This window comes from Psittacula echo, assembly GCF_963264785.1.
Source record: "Psittacula echo genome assembly, chromosome: 12".
Taxonomy (NCBI): Eukaryota; Metazoa; Chordata; class Aves; order Psittaciformes; family Psittacidae; genus Psittacula; species Psittacula echo.
The window spans coordinates 6,883,535-6,899,519 of record NC_137747.1 but is presented as its reverse complement, the minus strand read 5'-3'; the positions used below and the strand labels follow the sequence as shown (position 1 = coordinate 6,899,519).

Here is a 15,985-nt window from a genome sequence, read left to right as displayed (position 1 = left end):
AACAAGGGCTCTCTGGAGCACTCTCTTCTCCAGGCTGGACAACCCCAACTCTCAGTTGCTGTTAACACAGAGCATCCTCTCCAGAAGCACAGAGCAGAGACCTGGGATGGTTTCAGGCAGTGGGAAGGGTGGACTTCAAAGGGAACCCCAACTCCTGCCCCAACATTAAAGGCTGGACTGAGCCTTGTGCCTTGTCCAAACCCTCCACTCATGCAGGGCCTGCTGCTGGATCACCTTCCCAGTCTGTTCCTCTTCCCACCTATCCATTACTAACTTATGATGCCCAGCACACTCAGTCCTCTATCTGGGAATAGACAGAAGGGAATAGATACACTCCCAGGAGAGGGACACTGAAATTGAGCTTTCAGATTCACAGGCACCGAGGTGACAAAATGTAAGGGTTGGAAACAAACGGCCACCCCTGGCAGCGCTTGGATGAGCACTGGGTGCCCTATGCCAAGTGCCAGAGAGGAGACATAAGTGTCCTTTCAGCCATGGTGAACTTTATCCGGTTTTCAGCAGGACAAAAAGGCAATCTGCTGACAAGAGCAGCCTTGCGAGGCTGCACATGTCCTCACCGCTCCAGGCAAGCAGAAGTGGAAGGGCTTTTTCCTCTCTTTTGTGAGTGCAGCCGCTATTTAATGTAAATGTCCTTACCAGAAATTGAATACCTCCCACACGAGTAATTTTATACCCATCCAACATTTAAATTATGAACGCAATCAGCTGCAGCACCACAACTTACAAGGCAAGGCCAGAATTCCCAAGGCAGGAAAAGTCTATTTTTAGGCCTCTCAAGCTGAATTTTTTACTGGATGTAGAAATCTACATCCTTCTCCTGCTTGGCTCTTAATTTGCATTGAAAGTTTCAGGGTTTTGGGGGGGGGGGTCAGGCATTTGGGTGGTGCCTGGTCAAACACCAGTAAAACAAAGCAGCTGCGTTCTGCCACCCAGCACTGGGCAAGGAGCGCAAGGAACCCCTGCTCACAGCTCCACAGCTCTGCCCGGGTGTTTGATTGCCTCATGGGGTTACTGTGAGACCACAGAGAAGTGATGAAATCGGTTGTTTCCCTCGGTGACGTCCTCCAGCTGGGCTGTAACAAGGCTCAGGAGCTGTGTGTCCTCCTCGAGCAGGGGCTGTGTTAACCCTTGCCAAGTCATCCCCCTTTTAGTCCATGCAGTTGTACAACGCTGCTGCCTATGGATTTCAGGAAAGATGCTCCTGACTCATATTCATGATTCAAATTTCCAAAGTTATGGGTTATTTTCTATTAGTTTTTTTTTTCTTCCTTTTTTTAGGTTTTTTTTTTTTTGGGGGGGGGGTCCATATTGCAGGGACTTGGTGTTTTACTTGTTGCTCTTCTGTGTGTGGTACCCAGGAGAGGCTAAAGCACAATGCAAACCTTTTGTTACCCGCTTGTGCGCAGCAGCAGCAGAGAATAAATGAGAGAGAAAAAAGGATCTGATAGACTGCAACAACCAGAAGCTCCTTTCTGCTTGGGCCCACAAGGGGTCTGTTTCATCCAGAGCACAGAAGAAGCACTGGTTCAGGATGAGCAGCTCATAAATGCATTTATCAAGCAGGGCTGGTAATAACTGGTTGGCGAGATGCGATGCTCCTTCCAAATCAGAGTAATGCCTTCATGCCAAGCTCATTCTGGGATTACAGCAGGGTGAGAAATCCCAGCCCTGGCACTCTCTTCTCCAGACAAATCACCTCATAGCCATTGCTTAATAGAACACTGCCAAAATAGGAGTGCTAGTACCAGCTTATCTGTGTGGCTGCTTCACGGCAAGGGCTAAGCACCATTATTCTGCCTCTGAATATCATATATGGACCATGTATACAAAAAGCTGCTAAATCCCTGTAGGAGCCAGGGTTCCCCAACACCCCATGTAAGGCTCTAGCAGAATAGATGGACCTTCATTTTCTCCCCTCTGCAAAGAAATGCACTGCTTTCCCTGGTGCCATCAGGCTTCAGCTGTGCTTGAGGGGGCAAAAGAGAGAGAAAAGAGATTGTGGCAAATGGAGATGCAATTATCTTAAAATGTTTTCTGAGAAGCAGCAGCAACAAAAATTATGCAAAGATCAAAGAGAAGGAGGCTGCACTCAGGGACAACTAAAAAATAATAGGGGTCAGTTGCTGAGCAACTCTCTAGTGCACAGTATTGCTCTTCCCTGGTACCCCCCCATCTGTACAAGAGGGATGGTGTCTGGTATTAGGGAAAGCAAACATCTGTGTGATTGCCTGAGTACAATTAGATTTGAGGTCGTTGCAAACAGCTGCTATCAATCAACTACAAGCCATTGATCTTACATCTAAAGCACTTCTTGAAAAATAAACTATGCCTTTTTTGATCTAATCAACTATTAAGGATCTTTTCTTCCTTTTTGAGGATGGGTAAATAAAATTCTTCCATCAGAACTTGCTTAATAATTATTCTGGGCACACAGTGGACCAAATCCTGAGTGCAAAGCAGAGCTATGACTCAGAACCCAAAGGCTGATTTCTTTTTCCCTGGCCATCTTTTTGGGCTGGAATAGCTATTCTTTAACCAGGCATTCACCCAATTTGGTGCACAATGCTAAATGCATTCCCATAATCAGGGTATTGTCTGTTATCTGCTGAGAGCTGTGAAGCACAGGTGCCACAGGGATCTGTTTGCTTCAAAGTGATACCCAAGGATTTTACCTTGGTTCATCCCTGTCCTGCTTTTGAGCAGCTGCTTGAGCTCAGTTCCAGATGTAAAGCGCTTTTGTCCTCCGAGGAGAGGCAGTGAGCGTTCATCCATGGGGATGCTCCAGCATCAAGATTGCACTGACACTATCAGACACGGCCTCAGGAAGGGCCCGGAGGGGCAGATGCCATAACAACTCCATAGCAGGGCTAGGAACTAAGTCAGGATGTCACCATCCTTCACTCCTGCTGGGGTCTCTGGGGAGGAGATGTTTAGATCCCTGCTAGCCATGGAACTATGTCGCTTCATCTCGGTTTTTCACAGAACTGAATAAACTTAAGGCTCTAAAATGTAAGGAATTAGCCAGACTGCCTTGGGACTGATGCAGGAACTGGGCAGGGAAGCAGGTCTGCGTGTTCAGCTCTCTGACAGCACTTATATGGAGTACAGCGGCATAGCCCACTGCCTGCAACCCCTTGTCACACATTGAGCAACCCAGGGGAAAAGACCAGAACTCTCCAGAGCAGAAATGGGGGAATGCTACTTTTCTATCACCCTCTCCAGCGGGGCGGGATGGAGATGGGACTCAACACCATAAAACCACAGAATCAGCAGGGTTGGAAAAGACCTTTAAGAGCATCAACTCCAACCATTCCCCCAGGACTGCCAAGGCTACCACTAAAGCATGTCATTACAGACCTCATCTACACAGTTTGTGAACCCTTCCAAGGATGCCAATTCAACCACATCCCTGGCAGCCTGTTCCAATGCCTGATCACCCTTTTGGTGAAGAAACTGTTCCTAATCTCCAGTCTAAAGTGCTGTGCACCCCACTGGGAAGGGTCCCTGTGAGCATCCTGCCAGACAGGTCAGGCACAGGACTGGGAACCAGCCAAGCCCCTGTGCAATGCTTCTTCCCAGGGGATGAACCCGAGGCAAAGCAGATGCTTGACCCACCCTGAGATCAGCGCTGCAGGGCTTGCCCTGCTGCTTCCCAGTGGTGGGTTTTCACTCCCCCTTTGCAAGCGGCGCAGGCAGCTCAGCTCTGCCTCTTGGGTGCTGGCAGGCTGCCACCCTGTAATGAAGGCTGCTGGTATGTCTAATGCTGGTGGCAGTGAGGAGGCTGTGGGAATCAGTGCAGGAGATCAGGTGTCTGTGAAGCTGTGGGATGATTTAGATGCTCAGGCTAATATGCCAGATATAATAGTGTCAATATTAACACCCTTGCTGGTCAGACGAGCACAGATCTGGCCAGGCCATAGAAAAATTCCTTTGTCGGCAGGGAGAGGCTGGCTGGAGCAGGGAGCATTGGTTTGAAATCCAGCTCCTCGCTTATGGCATAAATCATGGGGAAAAGTGCTGCCAGAGCCCTCTCTGAAGCCCTTTGAGCCTCAGCTGCTCAAAGCCACACTTACCTGTGCCCTGTGCATATGGGCAACCAATGGTCCATGTGTGGCTGAAAGCTTCTAGCATGGGTAAAAGGAGCAGCTTTAGCATCTCTCACTGTGCTGGAAACCAGGCTGCAGGTTGTGTCTGTGGAGTTTTGCCTTCACTTTGGTTGCTGCACATGCAGCAGCTCAAATTAATGCACTTTCATATGCACATCAATTAAAATTAGAGTCAGTGACCAGCTGCATTTCACTGTTATGGAGCCTCTATTGTAAGATACAACTGTATTTTGATGCATTCTTCAACCTCACTTCTCCTCGCATGGGACTGCATTTTCGTGCCAGTGTGCCATGACCACGCACAGGACACAGTGACAAGGCACAACGGTGTGTGCCCACCTCAAAGCCAGGTTTCTAACAGCTGCTGCAGCACAATTCCCTGTCCCCACCATCAGCCGTGTCCTGCAGAGAGCGCGAAAGCTGAAGCGGATGCTTTGGAAAATCAGCCTCACATTGCAAAATGCTTTGGGATCTTGACTGGGATGTGGGACTCTGCCACCACCAAGTGATCAGTGGAAAGAAAAGGAGGGAAAAGCCTGCTCAAGGCAGCACTTGTGTAGCTACAGACTGGTGCAATTTGTATTCTGCCTCTTGATCTCCATCAGCTGTACCCCACTGCCCTGGAGAAGCTGATCACTCCCTTGTACAGATGAAAGTCTGTCTAAATTAGACTCATCTGGAGATTGTGGGTAACCATGGGTGAGGCTTCGGAAGGCAACAGGCAGGCAGGGGGAGCAGCATCCCTCCACTAGCAAACCTGTAATCTGGGAGCTGAGCAGGATCTGGCCTCTTCAGACATGGAAAAGAAGGATCACAGTGGCTCACAGGGCTGGGACAGGGAACAGCCAGAGCTGATGAAGGCTGGAAGGAGAGAGGGATGTGTCCCCTCTCCCCAGGAAGGCTGCCTTCCTCCAGAGAAAATATGCTTGATAACTGACTATGAAGCTGATGGACCTTACACAGAGCACCCTTGAGAGTGCTTTTAGAGACACGGGCACTTGAAATTCCTGCTAAAATTGGCAATAGCAGCATCTCTGTTAACTTTTCCAGACCTTCACCCCTGGGATCCCTTGGGACACAGATCTGTGGGTCAGACCCGGGTGCCTGTCTGACAAAGATGCTGGTCCCAGCCTGTAACTATACAGAGACTGCCTGGACAGGCAGCTTCGATCTAGCCAAGCCAGTTCTGCCTGCGTCTCCACCTGTACATCCTCAGCATCTCCTCCCTGCCCTCCCAGGCAGCAGAGCAAAGTTGTCCTGTCCTCCCCTCTCAGGGGCTGCATGCAGACAGAAGCCTCTTCTGTTTCTCATGGCTAGCTCAGCTGAAGCATCCTTTACCTTAAGTAGGTGCAGCCCAGCCTGGAACAGCAGAGATTGCCCTGTCTACATGGGGAGAGGGACTTCTCCTGAGGATGTCCTGGTGAATGAGAGCACTGTCCATAGGACTTGGACAGATGCCGCTGCATCATTTCACAGGAGCCACCAGAGAGGGAGAAAGTAATAACAAGCTTCAGTCCCTCTTGGCTTAACATTGTCCAGCAGCCTGGAGATACCAGGCTTCATTATCAGGGGCTCTGCAAAAGTCAAATGGTCAAATAAACAAGTTCCAGCTAGCTAAAGAGCTGATTTTCCTAACCTCAGCAGCAAAGATCTTGTTTGCCTTCTGCTCTTCAGAGAAATAGCTTTCCTTTGATGCTGTGTTGCTTTTACAACTGCCTGTGCTTGGGAAATAAGTACCAGAGCGAATCCAAGCTTTGATTTACAGAAAAGCCCCTCAAATGTTGTATCTGAAGAACCCTCCAGCTTGTAAGACACTGAGGACCTGATGGGACAGTGTTTGGGGACAGCTTCTGCTCTCAATTACATTGGCAAGACTCTGAAGGAACTCTCTTGGTTTAATTGAGTTGTGCAGAGTCAAGAGCAAAGTTGTCTTTATATTTCTGCTTGGAAACTGGATCTGGCAGAACGCGGGCTACATCCTGGTGCACCTCCCTGGTGCGCACAATGAATTCCCGTGGTTGCACCTTTGTAAGGGAGCAGGGAATTGGGCCCATGTTGAGTGGCAGTTATGAATTAAATTTTGATAGATATTAGAGCTATGCTAGTTACTAAATAAAGTAATAAACTTAATTAGCCCAGGAAGTTTGTTAAATATTATATGAGGTTACCCATGAGTTCCCTGTCTCCAGGCCCCTGCAGGAAGCGAAGGAGCTGACATTTGTAGGTCTCCTCCCATGACAACCTGGTGGTAGCTCTGAAGAACATCATGAACTGGAGAAGTGGCTGAAACTCTACCCCTCTAATTGCTTAGTGTCAGGAAGGTTTATGAAGTTTGATGGCACGTTAATGAGCCCACTGTGCTGCAGCTTGCACCAAAGCCCAGGGAAACCCAGCTCATTTCTCTACAGTTGGTTTTCCAACTGCCTTGGAACAGATCTGGCTTCAGTTGGAGACTGTTTACTCCGTCCCAAGTGTTCTCATGTCACTCCCAACCTACCTACTGTCATTATAGAGTATTAAGAACAAAGCCCAACCCTGCTTCTTAAACCACCCCAATGGAATACCAAATTCGAAGGATACTTCAACAGAGCTTTAACGTTTACTCCTGCACATGGCAAAATGCTCCCAGCATCACTGAAAGCAGCTGGATGTGGATATCATGTCTTGGTATTCAGACTCTGCAGTCTCTCTCTGAAAACATCTATTGGTCTTTAAAGCAGCCGTCAGTTCGGTCCAAGCTGACAGGTGCAGAATGAGTTTTGTATTTATTCCCTTTTTCATTTCAAAATGCAGTATTGAATTGGCCTCGACAAGGACCAGGTGTTAATTCTGATCAGACAGTTACTTCATCACTGTGTTACACATCCCGCTCTGCTGTGCTAAACTCCCCCAGAGCAGCTAAACTCAGCATTTTCATGCTCACAAAAGCGTGAGCATGGTTGGTTCCACAACAGCAGAAATGTGACTTTCTCTGATGACAAGGTGATTTGTAATTCTAAGGAGTTGGTTCCCAAGAAGCCAAGACCAAGAAGCTTGTTTGGGACTGGTCCAACTATGAAGAGTCTCCCTGCATTAAAGGATAAGTTTTTGGATGCTGTAAGTTTGGATTTGCAGGTTACAGCTACAACATAGAGAAAAATAGTGAAGGAAGGAGAGGAAAGGAAGGAAAAGAAAGAAGTGAAAAGATGTAGGACTTGTTCTGAACACAGATGGACACTTGCCATGCCCAGGCCAGGGACAACTCGCCTCCAGTGTTTGGTCCTTCTCAGAGAAGTGGTGGCTTTGGTGCCATCGGTGCTGTGCAGTGCGGCTCTCAGCACATGCTGCTTTGAGAGTAGAGACGTTAGTGCTCTTCTTCCCTTTTTGAAAGCTGGTTCACAGAGTATTTCTCAGCATTTCTGAGGACTACTCCTGTCATCATCATCATCTTTATCCAACATCAAGCTTGCTTAATTAAGCCCCTTTGAAGTACAGTGAGGAAAAGACCTTCTCCCGCCAGCAGAAGCCATTCTGACATCTGCTTGAGCGGCAGGATGAAGCTCACCCAACAAGTGATTTCATGCTGTGCCACCCAGGTTTGGATTTCTATGCTACTTCTCAGTCCTAACGGCTCTCCAATTTTGACAGATAAGTTGTTGTTGGGTTTGTTTTTAAAAGAGAAATCCACTCTTTGATTATGCATCTCTGGAATGTGAAAGCTCCCTCGGCATTTTCTGTGTCCTCTCCTCTGATGCTACATGTTAAAAATTGATGTTGAGCAGGAGCTCAAGGGCTCCTCTGGAGATTTCATCCTCAGCTGCTCTGGAACCTCTTTGCCACTTTGCCCTTACCCTCACGCACGTGTGCTGTTAACTTGCATGGGCATCTCAAAAAAGGGAATATTCCAAGCTGAATAAACATTTCCCATGACAAAGGTAGAAGAAAAGGAAATAAAACAAAGGGATGGGTTTCTAATGACAGATACTTGTGCGAATGCCAGACAGGCATTTACCTTTACCTTCACCAGTAAAGACGTGAACACAAAGAGGGGTTTTTAATCTTCTTTCTCTTTAAAGTTTGTTTCACGGACAAGCTGGCTCCATGGGACGCAAATAAGCAATGGAAAACTACAATTCATGCATAGCAGTAACAGCACCTCTCCTCGAGGTTCAGAGCTTGCTCTGCCTCCAGCCCTACGCATCCTCACTGCTACCTGGAAGAGCAAACTCCTTCGTGTGGAAGCTCTGCCTCTGTGGAAAGGCAAAGTCAGACAGACATCAAAGGGAAGGTGTCCAGAAAGCTCTCATTTCCCTGTTAAATGTTACTGATGCTAATGTGCCTTCTGATTTCCGTAACCCCCGATTTCAGGATACAGCTGTTGTCGCTGTGTAATTGCAATGATGCGTATCTAAACCAGCACCAAAGTGCAAATTCCTCTGTGGTAGGACGGAAGGAGCCTGATCAACATCCAGGCAACATTACTTCTGTCCCTAGGGATTACAAATACACACACACACACACACACACCCCCTTGTCATTAGCACCTAATTCACTGGGTTTATTTGATTTATTCCAGGAGAAACGGGACCTTCCATCTTTCCCCTTTGTGAAGAAGCAAGTGAGAACACATGTGTCCCAGTACGGCTGAGCTCTCCCATGGGTGGATGCTTTGGCCACACATCTGTGGCTTCTACTGCTGTCAAAGCACTGTATGATTCCAGAGCTGGAGCCAAGCACGACAGTGCAAGCACTGAATTATAGATGTGCCTGGGGAAGAGGGGCAGGAAACATCTGAACTTGACAACTTGGAAGCCATCTGCTGCCTCATGGAGTTGAGGGTATTTGACATAGAATTTGGCTGTGATCATCTCAGCTGGTTTGGACTGGAATGTATGTGAATGTATTCTCTGTGACAAACCACAGGGAGACAGTGTGCATTAAGAATAGATTTGGTTTTGTTCTAATGACTCAGGCATGACTATCACTTTGTCATTTGTCAAAGATCACAGTCTCTGAAGATGAGAGATGCTGTCAATTATCTAGCAATATTTACCCAAACAGCTAAAAAAGAATAATCCTCCTAGCTCCAGGTTTACTGTGTAGAACAGCTACCTCGGCCAAGATGGTGCTCCCTTAAGAAACTCGTTAATCATAGAATCCCAGACTGGTTTGGGTTGGAAGGAACCTTAAAGCTTATCCAGTTCCAACCCGTGCCGCAGGCAGGGACACCTTCCACTAGAGCAGGCGGGAATTATGGGGATCTAATAAAACTACAGGGTGCTAAATTTTAGACAGAAGGAGAATTAAACCTGGCCTGTAGAAGGTCAGAGCCTTGGGTCACATGGTTTAATGTGAGGTGTCCCTTCCCATGGCAGGGGGGTTGGAACTGGATGATCTTAAAAGTCCTTTCCAACCCTAACTATTCTATGATTCTAAGGTGTCCCATCAGGAAGAGCAGATTCCAGCACTGCGTCTTCACAGATAATCAGTCCACATGGAAATTGCATATATTTGGATGTGAGTTCTGGGAGAAGACACAACTTCTCCCCACCTCCTCTGTGAATGTATGTGCAATTCTGCAAGTCACAGGAGAAAACATAAATGAGATGCTAAACAGAGGAAATACAGCTATGCAAAGGAAACTTCAAATTGGTCCCTTTAGGACCTCCAAATAAAAATGAACAACACACAAGCAAGTGGCACAAAGCCACGTGCATACAAAGCATATACAAAACACCCCATAGGTCAGACCAATGGCCTGTTTCTCCACAATAACCAGCACCAAGCAGAGTGGTGATGGTCCCAGCATGGCTTTAGCAAAGCCAAAGCAGTTGATGGTCCTCAGGCACTGCTCTCTGATGTGGCAATACACACATTTTGAATGTCCAAAATCCAGGATAGAGCCAACTGCTAAATTACATCCAAAACTTGAGCTCCCTAAACACCAGGAGGCTGCAGAAGCTCTTTGTCTCTTAGCCTGAAGCTTCACTTCATAGAGAAACTCCCCAGAACAGCTATCTTACAAGAGGCTGATTCACTTCTCACTCTCTGCTTGAATGCGAAACAACTTGCAAGTGCAGACTTCTCTTCCAAGTACAAAGTAGCCTTAAAAAGGCCACTTATTTCCCTTGGTTCTCTTTAAAGATATGGAAGTTCTGCAGAACTCGTGTTCAGGCTAAATGCTTCTCAAAAATAAAGTAGGGAAGGAAGCAGAGAGGGGAAGAGAGCTCCCAGCTCCTTACTCAAGAGCTCCTCAGGAGAGGAATTGCCTTAGAGGCAGTGGCACCAGGGCTGCCCTGAGCTCTTCACCCTTCCTGGGGGCTTCTAGGGCTTGTCTGCTTGTGTAGCTGAGCTCTGAGTGTGTTCAGGAAACACTGCATCACCTCAGCACCTGGGCTGTGAACTGGGGCTCAAGCTGGGGCAGAAGCCCTTGAAAATGGGTTTGGGAGGGAGATCTGGGCTGGGACCTCTGCATCTGCCATCCCCAGCCCCTGCTTGTCAGTCACAACCTTAGACTAAACCATGCTCAGGGGAGCTTATAGCTGAGCTATAGCTCTGATCCTCCAGAAAGTACCATTTTTGCTCCTGTATCTGCACAAGCACTGAGCAGCATGGTGCTGAGTCTCTGTAGCCTTCCTAGCCCAGAAGAGGACCCCACGGCCTGACTGCAGGGTGATCAATACACCCTAGATGAACATCTCTAAGCACTTGTGAGCACAAAGGATATCTACACATGGCATATGTACTGCGTAAGCCAGGTCAAAACATTAGCTATCGTACCATCTGCTTGCAAGTCTGTGTGTAATCTGCTTTAACTACTCCTTCTAGGCTGGGTGATTTGCTTTGGTTTTCCTTTATTTCCGACAATTACCAAGACTGCAGGCTTCCTGGCCTGTCTTAGAAATATATTTATCCTTCTGCTGAAGCAAGAGAGAAACCTCAGGACAAGGAAAACCACAGTCTGTGAAGCTATGTCCTCTCTTATATCTAATACTCCTGCAATGAACAATGATTTATCCATGTTACATTTATAAATCACTTTATAAATTACCTTAGGCACAAAGTGTGGTTTCTGCTTTCTGTCTGGATGATGAAAACTCTGAATCAGAATGACAGCAAACAAACAGCAAACAGCTCCTAGAGACAACGCTGCAACATGCACACAATCACTTGGAATTAGAAAGCACGTCAGTGAATCCTGATGATTGTCTGAATAGAGATTACCAACACCAGCAGGGCACAAGCAGTCACAATGGAAGTGGTCTGTGGGTTCATTAAATATCATGAGGGGGGGAAAAAAGGCCCTTTTTCTCTCAAAATCAGGTCCTGTTTGCTCTGGCCATGCTGCAGCTGCACAGCCAGGCTGCTCACTGCCCTGCTGGGAATTCACTCCGGTGTGTTGTTGAATCTGATCTTCCTCAAAGCAGCACTGAAGCCATGCATGAAATTCCTCGAAGCCTCCAGCCATTTATCCCCCTGACCAGGGGCTTCTGGCACAGGCAGCATCCTCTGCAGCATCTCTCCCACCCACAGCTCCCACGAGCCCACAGTGACATCCTCCGTCGGGATGCAGCAGCAGCGGGTACCAAGCCCGCTGTGGAGTGGAGGGGCTTGGGGACACTTGGCTCCTTGAGGAAGGGACACACCGTGTCAGGCAGCTGCAGGCCACTGCAGTGGGAGGGCTTGGCAGGGTCCCTGCCTCTGCTGGCTGAGAGGTGCTCTCACCTCCAGGCTCTGCAGGCTGCAAGTGATTCACCAGAATTTAAAAGGACCCTTCCAGGCTCCTCTCAGCAGGATCAGCATCCGCTATCAGGATAGTGGCCATGGCAGTGGGTTTGAAGAGGAGTTCTGTGAGGCTGTAACAGTTCCTGATGTGAAAATAGCTTTTGGAGTAATCAGAAGGTGACAAACCCCCTGGGCTCTATCTTCATGCATGTTTCTGGATTTGCACAATTTTCCTGCTTTGCTTTTTTGATCTCTGTTCTTCAAAGGCATTCACAACTTATCAGGCTTTCCCAGGAAGAACAGTGCTTGGCCAGCATCTCCAGACAGTGTCCTTCTCTGCTTCCCAGTGTCACTGCTCTGCATGTCCCTGTGTCCCTCTCCAGAGGGAGTGACTGGGGTAAGATGACCCTATGCCTGGACATGAAGATGTTCCCAGTGCTGAGGTGTGGAGCAGACTCTGCACACTGGGGGTTGCAGCGGTAGGTAACTTCATCCTGGCGTATCACCAGCTGCAGAGTCTTCAAACAACAGATATTCTCTTCAGCTATGAAAAGCTAAAGGAGAGGAAGGAGGAGGGAGCAATAATCACCTCCTGGAGCTGGGGGCTGCGGGCAAGGAGTTCGCAGACCAAGTGGCAGGGACACTTGGTAGAGTTTCAGGCTCCTGGCAGTGTTTCCTTGGGCAAAAGCATCACCCTCCGTGCTCTGCCTGCCTGAGAGCTCTCCTGGTTGATTGCTGATCAGGTAAGTTGAGCCTTGACCTCCGCTTCTCTCCACTGAGGCAGGAACCATGAGTATTCCCCATGGCCTCTGTCTTGGGGGAATGCTTTGGGGAGATGCAGGAATGTTCTTGTGAGGAATGCAAGGGAGAATTCAAAGATGCTCCCAAGTTAAGGGGAATGAGGAATGTAGAGGTGTTCTAGGAGGGGCACAGGGATGTTCTTGGGTTGAGAGGGGAAGGGGAAATGCAGGGATGCTTGGTGGAGATTCAGGAATGCTCTGGGGGATTTGGGGTTGTTCTAGGGAGATGCAGAAATGCTCAGGGAAAATTCACGGGTGCTCTGAGGGATGCAGGGATGCTGAGAGCCGGAGTGCCGGTCCCACCGGCCGCAAGGCAGCGCGGGGCTGCAGCCCCCGGCGGGGCGGGGATGTGGGGCGGGCCGGGGCGGGCCGGGGCGGTGGCCCCGCGGAGCGGCGCGGAGCTGCTCGGGCCATGGAGAGTGGCAAGGCTCTGAACGGCTCCGCCGCCGCCGCCGCCGGGCGCTTCACCGCCGCGGGCACAGCAGCGCTGGGCGCGCTGATGGCTCTGCTGATCGCGGTCATCGTGGCCGGCAACGCGCTGGTGATGCTGGCGTTCGTGGTGGACTCCAGCCTGCGCACCCAGAACAACTTCTTCCTCCTCAACCTGGCTGTCTCGGATTTCCTAGTAGGTAAAGTGCCGTTCCCGGACCGGACCGCACCGGAGGAAACTTCGCGGCGGGGCCGTCTCCTGCCCTCGGGGTTCCCAGCTCCTGTCCCTGCCCCGATACCTTCCGCAGGGGTCCTTCCCGACGTCCCGGCCGGTCCCGCGGGGGGCGGTGTGCGGGGTTCGTGCGGGGCGGGGGAAGGAGCCGGACTCCCGCATCCCGCTGGAAAAGGACCGCTCCGGTTGCAGGTGCGTTCTGCATTCCCCTGTACGTGCCCTATGTGCTGACGGGGAGATGGATCTTCGGGAGGAGCCTCTGCAAACTCTGGCTGGTCGTTGATTACCTGCTCTGCACCTCTTCGGTCTTCAACATCGTGCTGATTAGCTATGACAGATTCCTCTCGGTGACAAGAGCGGTGAGTCCTGTCATGGCAGCTACGGGGGGGAGGAGGGGGGGGAATAACTCTCAACCTGCTTTATTCTCCAGACTCTCTGCAATAATTAAAAGCTCTTTGAATCCTCCAGAAATTATGAATGTTTCAGCCTGGTGATGGAAAGCAGTAATTATCCACAAATACATAATTCAGCTGTGGTTTCAGATTAGTATTTGTGGCATAATTAAATCATTTAATGTTCAGATCCCATTGTGCAGGTGTTTGATCCCTTCCCTGACGACAGGATAGCAGCATATGAGCCAGCCAGCGAGGTAAGCAGACCTACCACTAACTTGCAGGGACTTCTTATCTCCAGGACAAATGAGTGGATTGCAGCTGGGCTCCCAGCTTCTCCCTGGCTACCCAGGCAGTAGATTGCAGTACCAGCTTCAGCAGGGCACAGCCCTCAGCTCTGAGTACGTGGTGAGATGAAAAAGCTCAGCCTTTCAAAGGAGGTAGCGAGCAGTTCACAGGCAGACCAGATCCAGTGCTGTCTGCTTGCTCCCTGACTCCAGCTACAACACAGATTAGCTTCAAGGCTTAGCGAGAGCCATAGGGAGATGCCCACCTGGCCCAGGAGCTCAGTGCATGCCTCTCCCTGGGAGGAACAGGGCGTAGCTGAGGACACAAGGATGGGGTGCAGCGGAGCGCTGGGCTCCAGCTAAGGTGGTACATTTCCACTGAGCAGATGCCACGTTTTGGAGCTGCAATATGAGGGTTCCGAGCCTTCCCTGCAGGAGCATGGTTTATCTAGCAATTGCTCCTGTTGCCTGTGGCATATGAATTTGTTAGACTGCTGGGATATTGCCTAGCAACTTTACCAGGAATGCTAACAGTTCATTTGTGAAGAGCCTCAACCAGCTGGGGTGTCTGACCATAGTTAAGAAAAGGTTTCCTCTGTTGCAGGTCACCTACAGAGCCCAGCAAGGCAACACCAAGCAAGCAGTGCTGAAGATGGTGATGGTGTGGGTATTGGCGTTCCTGCTTTACGGACCTGCCATTATCAGCTGGGAGTACATCTCAGGCCGGAGCACCATACCCACTGGCGAGTGCTATGCTGAGTTTTTCTACAACTGGTATTTTCTCATGACAGCGTCCATGCTGGAGTTTTTCACCCCCTTCATCAGTGTGATGTTTTTCAACCTGAGCATTTACCTGAACATACAGAAACGCACCAAACTACGCCTGGATATTTTCCACGAGGTGCACAACCAGTCCTTCACTGAGGAGATGGAAACGAGCCCAGAAGCAAAGCTTTCTTTGAAATGCTGCAAGTGGGAGCAGAAGGAGCCAGCTGAAACTCTCGACCTCTCCAAGAGCAAAGCTCAAGCAGCAGCCTCCACTACCAGCCTGGGTGCCAAAGCCCTGCTGTCAACAAGCTCTGAGAGCACTGGGAAACCCAAGTGTTGCAACAAGAAGAGCTGTAAAAACTCAGCATCCGCTCTGTCCTTAGAGAAAGGGATGAAGGTCGTGTCCCAGAGCATGACCCAACGCTTCAGGCTCTCTAGAGACAAGAAGGTGGCAAAATCACTGGCAATCATCGTGGGCATTTTTGGGATTTGCTGGGCACCCTACACGCTCCTGATGATCATCCGTGCCGGCTGTCACGGCCACTGCATCTCTGACTTCTGGTACGAGACTTCCTTCTGGCTGCTGTGGATCAACTCGGCCGTCAACCCTGTCCTGTACCCGCTCTGCCACTACAGCTTCAGAAGAGCTTTTATGAAACTCCTTGACCACGTCAAGCGTTGATCTTTAACCCCCTGAACTTTGACCTATGGCCTTTAACCCCTGCATATTGATCATTGGCCATTTGCCTTTGACCTATAACCTTTTGACTCCTGAACTTTGACCTGACATTTGACTACTAAAAGTGCTGACCTTTGACCATGACCTTTTGACCTCTGAGCTTTGTCTTTGACCTATGACCTTTTGTCCCTTGCCCATAAAGTGTTGCTCTTTGACCTCTGATCCCGGCACTTTGACCTGTACCTTTGATCCTGTCCTTTGACCTTCACTCTTGACTACTGAATTATGACCTTTGACCTATCATCCCTGACCTTTGAGCCCTTAACTTTAACCTTTGACCCTTGAGCAGCAGATTTAGGCCTTTGACTCCTGAACTTTGACCTTTGACTGTTGTCCATTAATCGGTGACCTATGACACCTGCACTTTGACCTATAGCTTTTTGACCCCTGAACTTTGACATTAGCCACAGGCACTGAAATCTCTGTCCTCAGAAGAGTTCTGCTGCCACCTAGTCAGCCAGAGCTGCACCAGCATTTGGCTAACATAATCTGAAACATAAAAGCTAT

At 49.3% G+C, this 15,985-nt stretch overlaps 1 protein-coding gene across 1 annotated transcript; it reads left to right on the top strand.

Moving 5' to 3' along the window:
- Positions 1 to 12,969: 12,969 nt before the first annotated feature.
- Positions 12,970 to 15,421, top strand: HRH3 (histamine receptor H3; the record flags this gene model as incomplete). The annotated part of the gene is given in 4 exon segments (XM_080628137.1): positions 12,970 to 13,012; positions 13,015 to 13,260; positions 13,485 to 13,651; positions 14,576 to 15,421. Coding segments are annotated over 4 exon segments (1,293 nt in total). The 5' UTR covers positions 12,970 to 12,978.
- Between the last annotated feature and the right edge of the window lie 564 nt (positions 15,422 to 15,985).